This window comes from Coturnix japonica, chromosome 1 (genome assembly GCF_001577835.2).
Source record: "Coturnix japonica isolate 7356 chromosome 1, Coturnix japonica 2.1, whole genome shotgun sequence".
In the NCBI taxonomy this organism is placed as follows: Eukaryota; Metazoa; Chordata; class Aves; order Galliformes; family Phasianidae; genus Coturnix; species Coturnix japonica.
In genome coordinates, this window is record NC_029516.1 from 57,373,508 (window position 1) to 57,395,117 (window position 21,610).

Consider the following 21,610-nt stretch of genomic DNA (forward strand, 5'->3'; position numbering starts at 1 on the left):
TTCTTATACTGGATCTTAACCAGACAGCAAAGTCATTATAAACAATTAGAAAAATGTGATGCCCAACAGTGCTGACTGCAGACAGTGTTTCTGCTGGAGACTCATGTCTGATACAGAAATTATTTGTTGTGCTCAAAAACATATCTTGGAAAGAGGCCTAATGGATATAAGTGTATTTATTTAAGACAAATTATAAAGTGCCAGCCTCAGAGTCCTAACTTCATATATTCCAAGCAGTCCTAATTTCATGTATGCTAAGCACTCGTATCCCAGCTGGGACTGGCAAACTCTCAGCTCTATCAAAATTCTTCCTTGAGCTATCTCAGTAGAGATGGTCAATTTATCACATTACTCAAACCACACAGACTGACAGACAAATAAAATCCAAACAAGTAAATTGGGAAAATAATATGCATTTAACATTGTAAGAAAAATGAAAGTGTCAGCTGTCCGAGCCATTGGCAGCAATCTTACATGCCTCTTGGCACTATCTGGCTTCCTTGCTTATACCACCATCTATCTCTGTTCCAAGAACCATGACAGAATAAAAGCAGTGTTGTAAAACACAGCCAAAACAAATATCTTCCTTCAATTAATTCTGCATTAAGTTAAGACTTAGGTTTAGATTCCCAGAAAATGAATCCTCAGCCTGAGGTTAGTACATGTTACACACCAAGGTCAAGTGCATCTAGTTACACCTAAGCAACAGATGGTTTGATTATCAAAAGCATTGTTAACTCACCATTCCTAGAAAATATCAGCTCTGGAAAAACATGAATGCTCTCTGTTTCCATACGTACTGAAAACCTGCCCCTCCATGTCACCTTAATCAGGCCATACGCAGCTGGTCACTCCACAAGCTACAGCAAGAGTGTTTAGTATTTAGCTTGTTAAAGCTTACATAATCATTGCCCTCTCTTTCTGTTTCCTATCAGGAGTTATCTACTCTATCTGAAGCAACAACATTTAACCAGTGGGTTAATGTAAGTACACTTTATGGTTGATATTTTAGTATGTCCAAGTCTACAGAAAACCATAAGTCTTTTAGCCTTTAGAAATGAGAACCTCAAAATAATATTCTGTCACACTGCAGACTTCAGCTCTGGGCAGAAGTTGGAGTATTTCTCCCACTAGTCACCAGCTATACTGATCATCTGATTCTTGGTTTCTCTCTGAAAACCTGTTCCTGGTCCCAATTTCAAGCAGCCAAGAAAGCTCCACGTTAGTTACAAACCTGCTTTCTAAGGCAGGGTCTACCTAGCCATGACTCTCCTGGTAGCAGCAGGGTACAAGCAGAGCCTGAATATACCCCAAGGAGATCCTCTCTTCTTTCTTCATGCACTTTAATTACAAGCAAGTAGAGGGGACAGGCAGTGCCTTACTGCTCCCATTCTCACTGAGCCGGGTGCCAGTAAAACATTACTGTATGGCTGATCATTGTATTGCTGCTACACCAAGCAACAAGGAAAAACTTTTGTGTCCACTCAGGCTTGACTTTGGTGCAGGAAATGAAGAAGTAGATTAATGTATTTGGCTTTAGGTCAGGGAAAGAACATCAACTTAAATTTAATTAAAAAGAAGTTCTAGATAGATTGATTAACACTGACTTCTTATTTCCATGTGTACCACCTATTACTAGGGCAGCAGTAGTGTTAGAGACCCTACTCCACTGAGATGAGCATTAGTACAAATAAGATCAAAAACAGTTTTTCTAGAGAGTTTTAAACATAAATATAAGAAATGTGTAGCAAGTATAAAGACGTGAAAGGAACAGTGTTATGTAAATGAGTGGCACAAGAAGCAGCAGTCACAGCATATTAGCTTCTTTCATGCTTTTCAACACTCAACAGTTTGGGGACCATTAAATAATGCTATTGCAAAAGGAAGCTCAGGGAACTACTTGAAAGCAAGGCCAGTGTGGCTTATTTAAATTTGTTATCTGCCTTGCCTTGGGCTCAGACTGAAGCACCAGCAGCTCTGAAGGGAGCAAAACTAATGAAATTAAAGAAATGAGCATGATAGAAGAGGCTGTTCACCTGCTAATGTGCTCTTATAGATAGTGAAGCAGGGTGGAAAAAAAGCATTTCTTCCCTGGAAGCAGACACCATTTACTGAAACAGAAGTGTGGAAATTTCTGCTACTCTTCAAAGAAATAGTAACCCCTAAATAACAGTAGCTAAAAACATGAGCAAGACAGGGAGGTGCATCCATCTGTGTGGTTTTTAACTTCACGCTTGAACAGGAATGTGATGTTTACCACATTTCATAACCAAAGATTTTTCTTGCTGGTCAAGAAGGTTGAGAAAGGAAGCCTGTTGCTATTTTTATATTTAAATATTTGGAAGGGGACAGTGATGATGGCTAGAAAGAAAGATGATCTTAACAGAGGCAAAATTCCCAGCTATTTAAGGGAACTAATTCCCATCTTGACTTAAAAAACCAGTACGGGTATTGAAGGACTATCGAAGATAAGCCAGGCAGCATACCAGCCACGGAAAGGTAGAATGCAAGTTCATACGACTCCCTCAAGTTTTGCAGCATCAAAAATGGCAAGCTGTGGAGCTATTGAAAAGTCTGGAGAACCAAATATTCAGCAAGATCACACTGCATTCAAGTCTTCAGCTCTCCTTTTTCTATCCCACAAAAATCAGTCAATCAATCAAACAAACAACCAATCAACCAATCTACACAAGTGAAAAAATACTCTCCAGTGAAGATTCACTTTGTCCTTAATGTAGACATGAATATATGGGGGATGATGCATACTACAAAGCCTGCATCCCCCAGCTAAAATTGTTGCTGTCATAGCAGCAAAACTCACGGAAGTGCTGGTGTGCCCTGGTGTACATCTTGAAAAATCCCAGTCATGTCAAATAGTCTTCTTCCAAATGTGCACATTGCATTACATGGATTTCTTGTTTTATGTATCATAATCCTCCTATCTATTAAGTATGGAGGAGCATTCTACAAGAGTAGGTAACTGCAGTTATAGGTGACTAGCAGAACTTAGCCCACTGCTTTTCTTTCTTAACATTAAGGAACACAAAACAGAACCCAAAAGATGGGGCAGCTTTGCTGGGAAGTGACATCACTTCCCTCACGTGTTTCATGATAAAAAAATCAGTTCTGACCTAAACTTTCCTGTTGACCTTTAAATGCTGTCAGTCTTATCTTTAAAATATAGATACTCATTTACTATTTTTGTACAGCTCTAAGCATTTCTGTTCAAGTCATTGCTCAGCATAATAGTTTTTCCTCCTCAGGCCAGTCACAAAGCACGTCACACACCCCACCTTGCTAATAAGTCAGTGGCTGCTATTTATAGGTCATAATCAGGATTAATTATTTTACTTTCCTTATTTTCATGCAGGACGCTCAGTTAAGCTCAGTGTTGTCCACCGCCTCAAATCTAACTGTCCTCGTGCCTTCTCTTCAAGCAATTGAAAACATGGATGAAGATGAAAAAGATTTTTGGATGTCAAAGAGTAATATCCCAACCCTGCTGAAGTACGTTAATGGTTTTGTTTTTCAGTGAATTGCTTCTCATTCCAAACAAGTCTTTGATATGAAGCCCCCACAGCAAGACAGCTCTGATATTTTTAAGGGAGGCACATAGTATTTTAATTCTAGTTGCAGTGCTATAAATCTCTGTAGCGGCTCCACTGAAAACAAAGACATTATTTGTATCATGCCAGAAATGTTTAAAGGCTAAGCTAAGATCAGAACATAGCTGAACTAGGCATCGTACAAACCATTTCTGCTTTAAACCACAGTTTTAGACACGATAAATGTATTTATTGGGGGGGCAGAGGAGAGGGAAGCAAGCAAGAAAGAAAAAACATGAGAAAATGCAAAACCTTAAAATCTAGTTAATTTCTTTTAGGTATCATCTATTGACAGGAGTTTACAGCTTTGCTGATTTCCAGAATTTATCATCTTCTGATATGCTGCCAACATCCCTACAGAGCAACTTCCTACATTTATCTAAAGAAAATGGGGTGAGATGACCTGCAGACCACTGTGGTTCCATACATAAGACCCTGACCTCTCTGCCAACAGCATGCTCATGTTAAAAACCATATAGATATTACGCACCTGTATTTTTAAAAATACTATGCCATAAAGTTAAAGGAATAGATGAATCATATGGGGCCCTCTTGGCAAAACATTAATTTGATTTTCCCCACAGATTGTCCCAGCTGAAATTCACTGACAATATTATCCATTACTAATGTCTTGTAGTAAAGCAGAAGTGCAACCAAGGTCCAGCACAGCCTGTGAACTAATTTAAGACAAAACACATCAGGGAGACCCAATACTCATTTTAGGAAACTGGAAACATAGGAAGAAGAAGTGATGTCATGCAACTATCTACATGTGCAACTCAGTTGTCTCAAATCACACAGAGGTATTTTTGAAGAAAAGTAGCTACCACTGAAAGCCCTTCATCCTCAGCCTTTTTATATAGCATGTTTAAGTCCTGTTACAGGAGGAAAGAGTTCTCTACATTGAGGAAAAAATTATGTTGTTCCTGAGGGATGCAAAGACACAGCAGAGTGTGACAGTGGAGGTACAGAAAGGAGCTCACCCTGACTGAGATGTGACAATCCCACCTGCCCCAAATGGCCAGACCAATGTAACCATGTGGTTTTGCTGGTTGGCAGGTGGGTGCAGCACAGAGTCCCCAGGTTATGGTTTCCAGAAGAGAATTCAACATCTGGGGCAGACTGATGCAAAGCAGAGCCATGGCAGAACCTCGGGCCAGAGTCTGCAAAGCTCTGTGGAACCCACAGCACAAGCCAACAGGAAACTGTGGCCACCATGGTGCCAAACCCTTCCTTCTCTCCTCTTGTCCTTTCAGAACCTCACTGTCGAAGGTGCTCACATCGTGACTGGTGACATCGCATCCACAAATGGGATCATACACGTTATTGATAAGGTACATGGCCAAGGAGAGAGAGTTCATCCCTCTGTACCACAACTCAATGGAACGTAGTCAGTGGCTCTTGCAAACCAATTATTTGAGCAGAAGAACATCTGCTCCTGCATCTGCTCCTTGCAGCTGCAGCCACAGCATTTGCAAAGGTGGGGTACATGTTTGTGTTGACGTGGGGTACATCTACTCTCTTTCTAGGTTCTGACCCCCCAGCGAAGCACCATCATGCCAAGGCTACTGGCCCGTCTCGAGCAAATGCCCGACTACTCCATTTTCAGGGGCTACATTATAGTAAGCTTTCACATCTTTTTCAAGATAGAAGCTTGAATTTTAACTGGCATCAGAATATCAGTGATCATCCTGTTTTGTTTTGTGTTTTTTATGTGTTTTGCAACAGCAATACAGCCTGGCAAATGAAATAGAAGCTGCAAACACATACACAGTGTTTGCCCCAAATAATGATGCCATAGAAAATTACCTGAGGGATAAAAAGGTTGCTACTCTGGTATGTATTACTCACAGGATATGTCTTAACAACTGAGGGTCTCATTTCAGTTTCAAGTGGATGGATTGAAAGGATACAAAAATAGGAAGAAGCTAGTAAGTTTGTTATTACCACCAGCAGAGATGAGGAAGGTTGGATCCATGTATTTTCCTGGCTTGCTAGAAGAACTTAACTACTTGTTCTGGGTTTTGGCCTTCTCTGGATTAAAATAACTCTATGAATATTCAAAGTATCGGACTAGACTTTCTCCAGTACCCCTGAAGGGAGATCAGAACAGAAATGACCAGGAATAACACTGAAATGGCATTCCTAGGTGAACAAGTCCTATCTCCTGTTGTCACTAGCAACCTCATCATTAATAGCACCACGAAATATTATGACTCCTTCTTACAGCTATCCAGCCATTCATCCCCTTCACTCCTGCTGGAACACCATCCCACACCACTTCCTGCAAACTGTTCCTAATGCCAGCATTCAACCACCTCTGGGCAGTCCCACAGTTTAGAAAAACACCTGAAGATTTTCTGGCTAGGAAAAATTCCTATAGCAAATATCATTACCGCTGCCCTCTGCCAGCAGCCCGGTGCCAGGCTCAGGCCCGGCCCAGCCACCAGCTCCCCACATCAGCATGGATGTGGTCATCCCACCTCCTCTGGCAGCTTCAGGCCAGTTTATATTATTTTGACAGCATACTTCTGTCTAGCTCATATCCCTTTATTCTTATGCCAGCATCATGCCGTAGTTGAAACATACTTTGCTGTACTCTATCTCTGCTTCCATAGTCTCCATTTTCAGCCTGGAAGCTGAGAGGAACAACATTCAAATGACTCATCCCAAGACATTAACCACTGATCAGTTTTCCCATAACAGAGTCCTGATTGTTACTTCACCAGAAGAAATCATGCATTCTCAATGTAAATCTTCTCAAGTGACTTGAGAATATGAGACATAAAGACCAAGTAATAAGATATCGCAAATCTTACAGCCTGGAGTTACTTCATGTTTTCACATATTTTTGAATGAGTAGAAGAACAAAGAACAGTATGAATGTTCAGAACATGGGGACAATAGGCAATGGGATTTCCCATAGGTCTTGTTTATACTCTGAGAAAAGTTATCCCAAATAACTTTCCGTGCTTTGATACATATCCCTGAATTTAATTGTGTGTTTGCAGGATGAGGACCAAATCCGTTATCACATTTTGATAGATGAAAAGCTCCTGAAGAATGACCTGCACAATGGCATGCACAGGGAGACCATGCTTGGGTACTCCTATCATGTTGGGTTCTTCCTTCACAACAGCCAGGTACTGCTGTCCACAATTCTTCAGTTTCATGCCTTACAAGCAGCCAAAAAGAGCTGTGCAGCCCACAGTAGCTTCTGGTCTTAGCAGAACAAAATATGCCACTCAGATGGAATGCCTCTCTCAGATCTATAACTCAAAGTCACCCTTGAAGGAATCTTCAATCGGATTTGATTTCAATTATGCTTTTTACATTCAGCACTGCATTTTAAAAACCACCCTGGTAGACGCACATCTCTAGCAGTCACAAGCTTGCATTGTAAAGCAGGCATTAATCTGACTTCCAAAGAACTATTAAAACCTACCTTCAATTATAACACATCAATTTAGGTTTCGGCAGATCTGCTCCACTTTCAGGCCTAAGGGTTTTAAGCACTTGGCAAGAAGTATCAATTGCTTTTCAGCACCACTCATAGGAAAGTCAACTGCAGAAAGATTAAGAAACCCACTTAATTCTGTGTCAAAGACAAGTTCTCCTCCTTCTCTGCCCCACAGCTCCCTCTGGGCATAAGCAAAGGCAGGATGGAAAGCTCTTTACCAAAACAGTTTCAGCCCTGCTGCTTTCTCTGCAGATTCCTGGAAAAACAACTGCTTGTGGGGTGGAGGAGGGCATGAAGGGAGAGGGGTGTGTCAGTGTGATGCTGAAAGCCCACCTTGAAGGAGCAGCTGCCAAAGAGTTCTTCCCTGCCTCAGCAAGGCAGCAAACACAGCCTTTGGCTTGATTCAGTCTTCTTCAAAGTGTGTACATTTTGCATCCCATGGTAGAAAAAGCAGCTCAGGTCCTGTTGCTAAGTAACTCCAACAAACTGCATCCACCTCATGCTTTCCAGTTCAGTAAAGCTCTGAAAAGCATCAACTGAGATGCAAGAAAGTGCTTCAAATCAACTTCATCCTCCAGTTTTCCAGAAACAGGCCATGTGCACCACTGCTTCCTTCACTCACTACTGTTCAGTTACCAATGAGATAAGAGCTCTGATGCTGCTTTATAAATGACGGCATTTCTTTTGCAGTTATTCATAAATGATGCACCTATAAGCTATGCAAATGTTGCAACAGACAAAGGAATTATTCATGGATTGGGAAAAGTCCTGGAGATCCAGAAGAACAGATGTGATACTAATCATACTGTTATCACTGTAAGTGGTTCTGTTTGTACAGATTCCCCAAGGCCCATCAGAAATATCTTTAACAAAACATGGGTAAAATGTACAGGCTAAAATGTACAGGATGCATGGCGCTACATGCCAGTAAGGAATGCCTGCATCTTCTACAAAGGATATTCCTATCAAAGTTTTTTGAATCAGTTAAAATTTATTTGATCCTGCAATCAGTATTCTGACAGACTGGATAAGATGATATTAGAGTACCCTAGGAGTAAACTGGTTCCTAAGCTTTAATTTTCAGAAAATGATTATGCACTATTTTAATACATCTGTTCTACCAGATGATGTTTGTCAAGCAAAACAAGAAGTGGGGAGAAAAGGGGAAATAGAATACTTCTAGTAAGGAAAAATATTTCTTTTCATTCCAGAAACAGATTGCCTCTGCCTATGCACATGATCTCCTTGTGCCCTCTGAGTAAAGCACTCTCCCCCTTCTGTTTATTTTATGTGTACAATCCAAATGGTTTTATATCCCTTTAAAGAAGGATGTAACTTCCTCAGATAGGCAGAGAAATGTTATTTTGGCTTATCTCCTGAGTGGTGGAGATAGGACAGCAAACCTGCAGAGTACTTCCCTTTTGATGGAGCCCACAATCCACTAGATAAGGCAGACTAAATCAGATTAATGCTTTGGCCAAAGCAAATAGAACATGCATGAACTTTTGTAGCCTAATTATATTCTTTGGGATACAACCCTATATTTGTGTATAAATCACACAAGTTTTTTTCCGAGATTTGCTCAGTTAGGTGCTAAGCTTCACACAGTCCTTTGCTTTTGCTTGCAATATTATTTTCCAGTAAGTGCAGCTACACACTTCGATGTACATTTAAGACTTAATAAAGTGGCGCCAAGTTGCCTTTATTCTCATGGCACAAGCAAACTGTATCCAAGGTCAGTGTTTGCTTCATATTGTGCTTGAGTGGGGAGGTGCTCGGGAAGCATTGCTTTACAGGAGTACTGCAAAGTATCTAAATGTGCTTTCCTTCTCCTTTCATTTTGCTCAAGGAAAAGTGCAGAATTTGTTCACAACCATCGAGTTGCCCACCAGGAACAAAAGAAATAGTAAGTTCTTTATTGCACATACTTAAGATAAATATAACAAAACTTTGCATAGATACATTCAATCTCCTTTTATATGTATTTGTTCAAGGAACATTTAGACATTGTGTTGAGGAATGTGGTTTAGTGAGAACTACTGGTGATTGGTGTGTGGTTGGACTGGTTGATTTTGTAGGTCTTTTCCAACCTTGGTGATTCCATGATATGATTTTATTATATAATAGTTTCAATTTTAACTGAAGTCATCATAGTTACTTTGGTATGCTACGTACATTTCTTACAGTCAACAGCATAAATCCACATCTGACAGGTTTTGCACCCCATCAGGTCAAAGTAGAGAAGGGCAAAATCAACCTGGCTCTTCACTGTGTGTTACAGTCACAAAGGGATTTGGAGACTGTAAAGACTGCGGGTACCCAGTTCCCATGCATGGGAACTGTGGATATTCAGGAGGACCCTATTTATCATAAGAAGATCTACAGTCTCTTGATGTCTAAATTTTTCTGGGAAAGACCCTCTGTTGGGATTATATAAGCATTTTTTCCTCTAGAATTTTTATTTTTAATTAGACTAACTGTGTCACTAATTGGATTCCGAAAGAGATCAAGTACCATCAACTCCATTAAAATAATTGGTTGGCAAAGCCCAACTAAAGCACTCATGGGTAAAACTCAAAAGTATTAACATTTTATTGAAAACAAGCAGCTGGATGCTTATCTCAGCCTCCTAATAAGTGGATAAGACTGGCATTTCTTCTCCCAAAAGAAAAGCTTCCCAACTATGTCCAGATCTGAGAGATCATGTACCAATGGCTGTTTTTGACCTACTTTAACGTTTGGTTTTACAAGAAGAATTAGGAAGAACACAGTGTGTTGCAGAAGGGAAAGTTTCTCTTCAATTATGAACAGAGACAGTATTAGATACATTTTAAGAATGCCACGGGGTGCTGAATTAATTTGGCTGCATATTCTTTAGCAGAAGTCATTTTATCTAACACATTGTTATTGCTGTATTTCCTTAGCTTCCATTACAAATGTGTGAGTCAGTGCACAGCATGTAGAAAGCTGATGTCAATCTTTTTAAAAGCATTTGAAAGCAGCTGATCGATACTGCTCAAAAATACAGCTATTTCTCCAATGTTCACTCAGGCAGGGGAGAAAAAATACTGCATCTTCTCAGAAAACAACATGAGGCTGCACACCATCCAGATCGGATGCCAACCAAAGTGTGCAAAAACCATCATTGTGAGTACACCATTGCTGTCACAGGGAAGCTGGGAACCCCCATCCGTGATCTTCACCTTCCTTATAATTGTCACTAAACACACAGAGCTTGTCCATGTGGTCCCTGGCAGCATTCCTACTTATATCTTGTACCCATCTAGGCTCTAGACACAGCACAGATGGGATAAAGGCTGCTGATGGCCTGAGCAGAGGAAGGGGTGGGATGCAGAAGCAGTTTGGAAAGGGTCACAATGTGCTTGTCTTTCCATCTTTCCCATGGTGACCCATGTTGATTCTGTGAATGGGCATGGTGGGGTTGGCTTGACAATTAGACTTGGTGACCTTAAAGGTCCTTTCCAACCTTAATGATTCTAGTGTTCTATGGATCTGTGTCCCAGCAGGGACTTGGGAGAGCACAGTAAGGAGCAAGGCTGCAAACAGCAGTGCTAAAGCTCCAGACCTCTAGCTCCCTCTACCCAGCATCAGACCCAAGAGACAACTACTGGCGGCCTCCTCCTTGCTGCCTTGCTTAAGGGTCCCCACTGCCCTTATCCTGATCCAATTTCTCACACTGCAGACCAGGGAGTGCTGTGCTGGCTTCTTTGGACAGCAGTGCCAGCCCTGCCCCGGCAAGGCAGGTAGTGCTTGCTTTGGCAACGGCATCTGCCTGGATGGCATCAATGGCAGTGGCATCTGCCAGTGTGGAGCTGGGTTTGTCGGCACAGCCTGCGAGAGCTGCGCCGAGGGCAAATACGGCCGCAACTGTGATCAAGGTACTGAGTGGCCTGAGGTGTATCTTTATTGGCCTTCTCAGGGGGTGAAGGGGTGGAGGATGGAAGAAAAACCTTGAGGACTGCATGACACAAAGTCACTGTGATTAACTAACTTGCATGTCTGGTTTAAAAGTAAGGTGTTTTCCATGAGGTTTCTAGCTGATTGAAGGAAGTCTCCAAGGGAAAGGTAAAACCTCCTTAGTTCTATCTGCAACCATTCTACGCTCTTGAAAGCTACATTGCTTACAGATTAATTGGCCAGCCCTCTTTGCCTTTTCATCATAATTTTATCTTAACCAGTAATTGTATTTTCTCACTATCTTCTTCTTCAAAGAAGCCCCTACATAGAGACATTACCCCTACTCTGGGGCTCTGTGGGCTTCAAGCAGCATCCACCAAGAATAATCATCCTGAACACTGATTTTTCACCAATGTTTCCCATTAAAATACATTATCAGTCTATGTATTTGGGATCAGAGGGAAGATTTGAGCAAGATCAGAGCAAGATTTGAGTTTGGATTTATTCTACACACTGTTTTCCTCCCATCTCTCCCCACAGTGTGTGCATGTGTCCATGGGAAATGCAGCAGTGGGATCAACGGGGATGGTTCCTGTGAATGCAATGTTGGCTGGAGGGGAGTAACATGTGAGAGTGGTAAGTGCCTTCCTTGTTTTCTGGGAAAGAAGTGAGCATTTTAGAAAATGTCAGAACTGCAGAAAGTGACCAGACACCAGCGTCAGGCATCCAAGTGCACTACCAGATATCCAGCAGCTTCCCACAGACCTGTGCTCAGAGGTTTAATCACTGTACTAATAGGCAGTCAGCTGCTCATGAGACTTAAATGCCATACTTAGCTAATTCTCTAGCCCTGTCACCCTATATCTGTCCTAGAAGAACATCCCGCTTGTTAAGGCTGTGTATTTTGCAAAGCAAAGTTAGCAAGCACAATTTGGTCCTCAGATACTACTCTCAGGGATTTCAATAAGTTGATTCAGCTGTGCAACACTGGATATTAAATTATGGTCTCACTAATGCAATAAAAACTGACTGGCAGATAAATCAGTTTGTCTTGATTTAATACAGGTCCTCTATCAAATTAAATTATATTTAGTCAGACATAATTGAAATTCATTAAATAATATATATATTAATAACTATTTCAGAACTCCTCATATCAGCATAAAATGAAGAATTGTAAAAATACATTAATAATAGCATTCAATATCTATTTTAAATTTCAGGGGAAAATAGAAATGAGAGAAAATTAATAGCTAATGTCGACAAGGTTTCCATGAAATCTGGGCGACTTACAGTTCCTTTGGAAAACTTACATAGTTAAACTGATCATGCACAAAACTCACCAGAATAAAGATAAATGACAGCAGGTGAAGCATTTTTGCTGGCAATGTGTGTGCAAACAAGCAGTTTCTTCACAGCTGAATTTAAGTGGTACTCACTGATCTGTACAGTCACTGAGCCGAAGGGAAGGCTAGATTCCTTGTGAGCAGCTGGTTGTCTGGCACAGGAGCCAGAGATTCCAGCTCTGCATGAGGGTCATGTAAAAGTGGGAAACTCAAAGGATATCAACCTGAAAGGCTCTGATCCCTGCTTCAATTTCCCTTGCAGAAATCAAAGATGATGCATGTAACAATACGTGCCACACCAGCGCCAAGTATGTACAAAATCTGTTGGGTTTTTTTTTGTTTGTTTGTTTTTTTGGAAGAGGGAGGAGAAAATGGGGATCTCTTGCAAAACAAAAACATGGTCTATCTTGCTCTTTTTGAAGATTTCTCAGCAGTACAGATAACACACGCTTTCTACTCCAGAGATAAAGTGTTAACAATGTATTCAGTGATGAGGCTGAAGTTTTCAGAATGCACGGGTTAAAGGGGGAAACAAATGGGATTTGGGAAGAGAGGGAGGTGAGACACGTCTTTCCATGTAACAGACAAAGAAATTTTAACCCACACTTGTGTACTGAAGGCGGTACCATATGAGCACAAACAAAAATTGGCGCACAGCTTTTGAGTGGGCAGGTACAAGTTTCTGAAGTTCTGCATGAGAAAACAGGATGTCTGATGGACAGAGCACTCATTTTTAATACTTGAAATGATCCATCTAAAACACATTCTGACAGCTTGGTCTGGTTGAGTTTATTTCTATGGTCGTAACTATATCAAAATACATGGTTCAGCATTTCTATCTACGCAAAAGGGACTTATGAAAGACCTGAATGTTTTATTCATTTATTTTAATGTCACTTGTCTCCTTTCATATCTCTAGCTGCTTTCTCCTGTCGAATGACACTGCCTATTGCGAGTGTGCGGCTGGGTTCACAGGGAATGGGACATTCTGCACAGGCAAGTGAACCTCATCTCCTCCCTGTTAAAAAGAGTGCCTGAAATGCTCTGTGATCACAGTGGAGCTGCTGAGAGAGGAGCACTCCCCTGTGCACCAGTTAAAAACAGGAACTGCTGCCAGTTTGCTGGAAATGAGTGGAAGTGCAACAGGTGCAGATTCGTAGCAAACAAAGGGCTCAAAGCCTGCAAGTTGTGGGACACTGTGCTAAGGGAGACCAGATGAGAGGGAACATCCTGTGCACAACCCAGGCCCCATTGTTTGAAGGGTAATGAAACCTGGATTATGACTTTTACTCCTTTTTCCAACAAAGCTCAGCAAACAGGGATCAAATGAGGGCACAACAGCACTTCCAGCTGCTGGGAGCTGTACAGCCATGTCATTTCCTCAGCCTTCTGAACATGTACAGATTTCTGGGGTGTTAAAACTCAACTTATTTAGGGCTTACAGGCCTGAGAAACCCTCCAAAAAGGGCAATAGCAGCTTATCATGTGTATGCCTCCAAGAGCCTGGAGATCCAGATTTATGGGATAGACCATTTCTGGCTGCTATTACTACAATTTTACAGTTTCTTTACCTAATCCCTAGCTGATTAAGATACTAATGTTCTTGGGAACAGAAATATATCTGTCTACTGACAATGGCTGGCAAGATCTTAATCCAAGCACTCTTAACTGCTGCTATCCCAAACCCAAACCAACCAAAAACCATTTTAATCTCCCAGTAGGAAATACACAAGTGCGAGAAGAGCTGGGGGATGTAGGTCACCCCTATTGGTTCTGAGCCCACCTTTATGCTCCTGCATGGGATTTCCAGAGAAAAACAACTATAGGAAAATAATCTCCTCAGTCTGATTGTTAGAGCTGCTGAAACAGCAATTTGAGGTCATTTGAGGCAAATACTAATTTGTTTGAGCTGGTTTGATCCACACAAGTTCAGAAAAAGCCCCCTCCCAGCATTCTGGGTAACCCAAGAAGGGTCAGTTTGTGATCCTCTGACTCATTCAGAGCTGCAAGAACAACACAAACATCTGCGTAACAACTTTTCATCACAGGAGGGCTGGGTGGTATTAGAGCCCACAAGAGACATCCATTTGACCTGTGTGCAGAAAAGGGCAAACTAAAGAAAGCCTTCAGACTCCTGTTTAATCTGGACAAGAGTACAAAGGGCCCTTTTTTATTGGTTGGTTGGTTAGAATGTGCAGAATCAGAAAGTGGAAGTTACCAAAAGCCAAATCTGGATGAATTCTCATCTTCCAGACCAGACACATCTCCTCAAGTTTCCCACTCATAGTTAGAGGTAATATAGAGGAATAAAGAAGCGCTAATAAACGTTTGCTACGAATGACATCTATAGCCTCTTAAATGAGAAACATTCAGAAGATGTCACCAAATCCCTTTAGAAGTTTAAGACTACTTTATCTGACAAGAGAAGAGCCATGTAAGCATATTGGTTTTAATCTGGGTTGTCATCACTGTTCAGCTATTGACGCCTGTGAGACCAGCAATGGCGGCTGTTCTGCCAACGCAGAGTGTAGAAAAACAACACCTGGAAACAGAGTGTGCGTCTGCAAAGCTGGGTACACTGGAGATGGAGTAGTCTGCTTGGGTAAGCATTCTCAATGTCTCATGTATCACAGTAGGAAAATTACAGGAGTGAGCTTGCCTGTACATGGAAGATCTATCTTCTGCTGTGATCCAGAAGTGCGCTTTCTTGGCACTGGAGACCACGGTGACAAAGGCATCCCAGCAGGCTTGTCTGCAGCACCACATGGTTGGTACTACTAGACAAAAAGCCCAAGCATTAGCAGGTTAGAATCATCAAATGGTTTGTGTTGGAAAGGACCATTAAGAGCCATCTCGTCCAACTCTCCTGCAATGAACAGCAACATCTACAGCTAGGTCAGGGTACTCAGAGTCCCTCTAGCCTGACCTTGAATAGTCAGTATGCTCCTGTTCCTCTGATCATAGAAGTCTTAAATACTTGAAGAGACTGTTGTGCCATACTGCCCCACAGGTATAGCTTTCAAAACGCTGATGGCAGCGTGGTGATGACAAGTGGTAAATTGCATTTACCACTGCAATTGCAAGACCCAAACTGAAATATCAAGCAACAAATTAGATGAGTTTCATTGATCCTTAACCGCTTCTGTTTGTTTCGTAAAGAAATCAACCCTTGTCTGGAGAACAATGGTGGATGCGATAAAAATGCAGAGTGCACTCAGACGGGACCCAATCAAGTGAGTACTTTGCCGGTGTCGATAAGTAACCTGCCAGCTCTTTACAGTTGGAAAAGAAAGATTTCCCCACTTTGGTTTTAAATGGAAAAGTGAGTTTCATAACAAAGACCCTGAAAAGCATATGCTTCCTTCAAAAATACATTTGAGGGGGAGTCTGCACAAACATGAAAACTTGGATTTCAGTGAAAGAAATCCAGAACTGCAGAGGAAAGTAATATTTTTGTTGTGTTCTCCCTTGGGAGTTTTTCCTGGGAAAACCTGTTATTTTCAAATCATTGACAGATTATTTTTGTTACTGTTCTAAAAACTGCCTATGGAAAAATCCCATTTCAGACTAGCTCTTCTCCCAGCTCAAATATCTTCACAAAGAAACAGAAGAGGCAGAATCATAATTCTCACTCAGCAGTTACAGAATAGCAGCATCTCCTCCCATGAGAGTTCTGCAACTCCCATGCAGAAGTACAGCATGCTCTGCAAGGGAAGAAGTGTGAAAAGGCAAAGGGAAAAAGGAGGAACAAATTGCCCAGGCAATTAAGTGGCACAGATTAGCGTTTCTATTTTTGTGCCAGATCCAGGAGAAGCTAAACTCCCTGATTGCAGCACTTCTTGTCATCCATCTATAGTTTCATATTGGGTATTGGCAGGACTATAATCCTGCAGCAGGCAGTTAGAGCAAAATTTCTTCAGGAAAAGAAATGCTTCTGTAGGAGTTTCAGCCATTCAGATATCTAAAATATTGCTAATATTCTGCCTAGCAGATGTTTCTCTGCTGCAGAAAACCTCTTGAAAATTCAGTCTCCTACAAATTCCTTCCTCACTCAAAACTGACAAAAACACCAAGCAGTAGAATTGGAGAGGAGAAATAATTGTGGCCATGTTGCAGTTATCACAAAGATGAAAGGCTAGGCACCAAACTGAGTAATTGTGGCACAAACACTGAATTATGTTGCCAGCAGGTGGGAAACTATCAGTAACATCAGGACACAGATCTAAAGGTGCTTTTGCAGGTACGACCTATCACTTAAAAAAAATAAAAAAGAAAAAGAAATTTAAAAAAAAAAAAAAAGAGAGAGAGAGAGAGAGAGGAGGGGAAAATAAAGAATTAACAAATCGTGCAGGTAAAATGGGAAAAAGAAATTAGGGTTTTAGCTTTCTTTGCTGGCAAGATGACTGTGTGCAGATATCCCAAAGCATCATTTTAAGTGATCGGAGAAGCAGAGGGGAAACAAGAGAAATGAACAGGTTGGAGGAGGGGGAAGATAGATCCTATCAGAAACTGCTTTTCTTCAGCCTTAGTCCATGGTTGCTCCGACTGCCTAAGGAAATGCTGCAGGAGAGGTGAAGTACTTTTTGTTTACTGAGTTGTAAACCACCTTACTGGGAACTGAGATTCTGAGTTATTCCTATTTAGCATAAATGTTAACCTGGCAAACAAAACAAACCAAACAAAACAAAACAAAGAAGAAAATTAGATGTAATCCCCATGTATGCATGTTTCCTATTTTTCCTCTGTAGGCAGTCTGCAATTGCTTGAAGGGATACTCTGGAGATGGTAAAAGATGCACATACATCAGTCTATGTTCACAAGTAAGTAATGCTTGAAAGAGAGAGTTTATAAGATCTTGCTATGAGCATTACACTTCAAGGTTTGGTGTGCAGTCAGAACTAAGTCAGATAGGTAAACCAACCCTTTCATGCTTAGAAACCACTTCAGTTAACTTATTTAATTGTTAAACGTGCTTACTTCACTACTTGTTTCACACTGTCACTATTTTGGAAACAAAGAATGCAGTAAAGGTTTTCCTTGGACCACAGCCTGGATATAATACGAGTGCCTGGACTCATCACTGAGTCTTAAAAACAACTTTTAATCGGATCTAGAGTCACAGATCCTAGACTGTAATGGTAACATGTAAATCATGTCTTCTCAGTAGATGATGGAATTCCTATAAAAAGCCACTAGCTAAATTAGGGCTCATGTCTCAAACATCTAACCAATGTTTTAGCTATTATGAGGAAAAATTCAGTGCGAACTATTACAAGTGACCGAGAATTGAAATATATAATGGGGATGCTCAGGAGGTAGTTTATTAGTTTAGCTGTTTAGGTAGTTTAGCTGTTCCAGGAGCAAGGTGATTGAGAAGCAAAAAGGATCTATGGTAGGTCAAAACCACCATTTATTTTCAATATTCTCCAGTCACTAAACCCCCTGATGTGATATGGGACCACATCTGAGTGGCCTGATTGAGTGGAATAATCAAGTAACAACAAACACATACCCTTCTTGGGCTGAAGTTTCTGTAGCCAAATCAGAACATTAAGTCCTCACCATTGCTGAGTGTTTACCAGTCAAATCTATATTGGGGCAATTGGTTGCTTGGAGAACTGACTGGAGAAGTTCCCAGTACAGGTCCTAGCCTACATGCTCAGCTGGGGCAAAACTCCCATAGATCAAAGACCAGAGCCCTGCTTAAAACCCGGCTTAAAAATAAAAATAAATAAAAAACAAATAAGAACATCTTCTTAGGGCAAACTACTTTCCCTCTTAGCCCTCACAACATGCAACCCAGGCCTTCCCATGGCATTCCCCACCCTGACCTTCACATGAGAATTAGCAGCTTCCATTTCATGCAACCACTGCAAACAATATATTTGCAAGCAAAGAGGTGCTCTTCACCAGCTGCGTTGCACTGCCTCTTGGCAGGCTGCAGCAAGGACATACCCAGTCTCCCATACACATTAATTCTTTGTGCTCTGAGCATAGAGACAATAATTCTTACATTCCCTGTCTGTTCTGTCAGCAGGCTTTCTCTAACCTTGAAAGGTTGCTGAGATGAAAGAGCAAGGGCAAAGACAGAAGCTATAGGAAGAATAGCTCAAAATTATGAATCATTGTGTCCTATGCTTTTTTCTGTGCCACGCTCTAGCAACTTCCACATTACTAATCATGGCATTTAAAAGAAATAGCCTTGAGATTTGTTACCATCAGATCAGACACTAACCTAGGTGCAGTATGGCCAAACCCCTCTGCAGCAAGTCTCCATGAGAAGCTGTGGCAAAGCCAAGGTTGCCAACAGTCTGCCTACAGCTAGGAAAATAAAAAGAGCAAGTATGTCCAGACTCACTACTTATGGCCAACCCCACTGAAATCTCCCAAAGGATGTTCTACTTTGCTCATGGCAAAGGATAAGTAGCACTGAGAAGGACAAAACAAGCACACAAAAGAAAACAAGATGGCTTCATTTTTTCCTTTTTTTGCTGTCAAGTCTAGGATAAAATCTTTACTGCAACCTGAGGTAAAAAGTCAGGAGCACAGACTCGCAATGGGTCAAAGCTCTGAACTCCTCATCTCAGAGTTTCCCAGAGGGTAAGCAGTGCTGGGGTGCACAGCTACTTCCAAAGCACATTATCTGGATAAATGAAGAGTTATGTGATTTCTTATGTATGTTAAGTGTTCCTTCTTGTTTGCAAGAACAAATATGTACAGTTATAAATGTCAGTAAGATCTGGTTTCTAAAAGCCGCCTTGAAATAAATCCTCCTAATGAGGATGCATGAGAATGCATGAGAATGAAAATCATGAACTCAAATTGTTTTATTACACCCGGAAACAAAGGCATGCTTTCAATTTTGATCTTACAAGAACAATGGAGGCTGCAGTGAATTTGCCATCTGTAAAGACACTGAGCTAACAGAACGGACCTGCACCTGCAAACCAAACTACATTGGTGATGGATTTCAATGCAGAGGCAACATCCACCGGGTAAAGTATTGTACATATTTGCTGTACTTTCTTGCTCTTCACATAGTTATTGAATCCAAAACTTATCTCTTGAAAACATGCCTTTATTTCTTTTTTTCTTTTTGTAAGTAGGCAACCCTAGCCCAGAATTTGCAATTAACCTAATCCAAGAATCCAGGAGTAGGAACTGGATATTGCTAGATAACAACAAAACAATAAATGGGTATAATAAATAGTACATTCACAGCAGTGCAGTTTTCTAGTACTGACAAGCTAGTTTTTGTCTTATGAGATGTCTTTAATGATAACAGAACTTCAAGAGAAAACCACTGCGCTGATGGATGATTGTTACGAGTGCAGCACTAACACATAACTACAGGTAGTTTCAAGTTTCAAAGTAGCCTGTTATTTTATAGAACAAGGCAAGAATAGAAGAGGGGCAGTGACAGCATTAACTCTAAGATAGAAGTTTCCTTATTTTCCAGTGCTGCAATCAGTTGCATTCCACACACATTGCTCCAGATTTGCAGCATTGTTACAAAGTCCTCTTATTGATTGCAGGAACTACTCAGGAACTCCAACACATCTAGGTTTTATTTTCACTTAGAGGTAAGAAAAGTGCTGGCTTTCTCTGTTTGTTTTGCCTCAGCGTGTGCAGGGGGTGAATGGGCAGGGATCTGGTCTGTACCACAGTCCTTGGCTAAAATCCTTGCATATCACTGATACTGGGTTTGGATCACAAGCCATTAACATCAGAGATGCTCTGATTTAATCTATTAACTGCTATTAAGAATCACAAGAGAATAACAAATTCCTAGAGTCCTTAGGAAATGTAAGGCCTCCTGACCAGACATAAAACTGAAACTTCCACCTGCTCAGTACAAAACTTTCCAGTACCTCTCTCACAAATTCTGCTGTGAGTGAATATCAACCTTCTACCACCACAGCTGCATTTTCGTTTTCTACACTATCTCCAGGTGTCTGAAACATCACAGGATCCTGATGTGCATTAACAGTTGTCACCGCTTTCCAGTGAATGTCAAATCCAGTGAATGAGTTTGTTTACCCACAAGCTCAGGACAGCACAGATCTATGTATACTGACCAACTTGACAGACTTATATTCTAGCTTCAGTTCTGTTGCCATGGTAGATGGATGAATTCATCCCACTTCAACAGAGCTCTCTGCTTATTTTAGATTACCGGTAATCACTGCAAACTAATGACTCTGTACTGCTTTTATCCCATCCAATCTCACAGTCCTTGTCCATCAGAGATATTGCTGACCCAGGCCCTTTCACTGTATTTGTACCTCACACAACCGTATTGAACAGCGACCAGCGAGTAAGTAATAAGGCTGTGATTTTTCAGATGGAGGAATCTTGCCCAGCTGCTTCTCAGTTCCTCTGCTTTCTGTTGCAGGTGAGGGGCTGGCTTGCCAAAGGGGTGATGGCTCAAATCCTCAGGTACCACATGGTGGGCTGTGCCAGCCTGTTGTACAATGACCTGACGACACTCACAAATGTCACTTCTCTGCACGGGGATCCCATACAGATCAGCTATGCTCAGGTAACATGGTGAAGAAGAGGTAAGGGTCTGAACAGGCTGGGTTCATTCAGCCTTTTTCCAAAATGGAATGTTTCCTTATTTCCTCTGATGCATAAGAATAAATGTAGTATTAAAAAATGAAGACAAAAAAGTGTCCACTTAGCCAAAATGTGCAGTACTTACCTGCCATGCTGACACTGGAGTTGTGTCAACCTTGCTTTGAGAGCTCCTTTACCTTTCAGCTCTGGGGTTTGGTTCCATTGTTTTCTATGCTTATCATGATTGCAGTGTCAAGGGATAATTTATTAAAACTGAAGCCACTGCACATAAAGACACCATATCAAAGAAATTCAGCAGCAGCCTCACCATCCAATAAGAGCCCACAGAAACTATTTTTAATTGTCTTTTCAGAACATTCTGTATTTGAACAATAAAGCTGAAATTATATCCAGTGACACCGTTGGTACAAATGGCGTGATTCATGTCATAAACCAAATCCTGGTCCCATCACACATTCAGGATTTCCCTCCAGGCTCTAAGAGGGTAAGTGCAGCTCATGGTCATTCTCAACTATGGAGCTTTTATATTACCTCACAGTAAATGTTGTTACTATGCAAGTCTTACATAAAGTAGTGATACTAAGAAAATCTTCCATAAGAGTTTGACAGTGCCGAAGAAGTTAAATGCTATATTTAACATTCATTCAGGAAGTACATTAATGCTAAGAATAGTGTAAGAGGACTTCTGCACAGAGCTTCTT

The 21,610-nt window shown here is 41.1% G+C and overlaps 1 protein-coding gene across 2 annotated transcripts in view; it reads left to right on the forward strand.

The window, feature by feature from the left end:
- Positions 1 to 21,610, forward strand: part of STAB2 (stabilin 2) — a 74,552-nt gene that overhangs the window by 38,795 nt on the left and 14,147 nt on the right. For both annotated transcript variants that reach the window (XM_015867626.2, XM_015867639.2), the window contains 22 exons: positions 936 to 983; positions 3,371 to 3,507; positions 3,884 to 3,998; positions 4,862 to 4,939; positions 5,135 to 5,227; positions 5,334 to 5,441; positions 6,617 to 6,748; positions 7,756 to 7,881; positions 8,915 to 8,971; positions 10,117 to 10,212; positions 10,769 to 10,964; positions 11,524 to 11,619; positions 12,592 to 12,637; positions 13,249 to 13,325; positions 14,806 to 14,931; positions 15,489 to 15,562; positions 17,078 to 17,149; positions 19,205 to 19,324; positions 19,865 to 19,912; positions 20,563 to 20,646; positions 20,725 to 20,871; positions 21,262 to 21,393. In XM_015867626.2, coding sequence (XP_015723112.1) covers positions 936 to 983; positions 3,371 to 3,507; positions 3,884 to 3,998; positions 4,862 to 4,939; positions 5,135 to 5,227; positions 5,334 to 5,441; positions 6,617 to 6,748; positions 7,756 to 7,881; positions 8,915 to 8,971; positions 10,117 to 10,212; positions 10,769 to 10,964; positions 11,524 to 11,619; positions 12,592 to 12,637; positions 13,249 to 13,325; positions 14,806 to 14,931; positions 15,489 to 15,562; positions 17,078 to 17,149; positions 19,205 to 19,324; positions 19,865 to 19,912; positions 20,563 to 20,646; positions 20,725 to 20,871; positions 21,262 to 21,393 — 2,208 coding nt within the window. The remainder of the gene's footprint in view (positions 1 to 935; positions 984 to 3,370; positions 3,508 to 3,883; positions 3,999 to 4,861; positions 4,940 to 5,134; positions 5,228 to 5,333; positions 5,442 to 6,616; positions 6,749 to 7,755; positions 7,882 to 8,914; positions 8,972 to 10,116; positions 10,213 to 10,768; positions 10,965 to 11,523; positions 11,620 to 12,591; positions 12,638 to 13,248; positions 13,326 to 14,805; positions 14,932 to 15,488; positions 15,563 to 17,077; positions 17,150 to 19,204; positions 19,325 to 19,864; positions 19,913 to 20,562; positions 20,647 to 20,724; positions 20,872 to 21,261; positions 21,394 to 21,610) is intronic.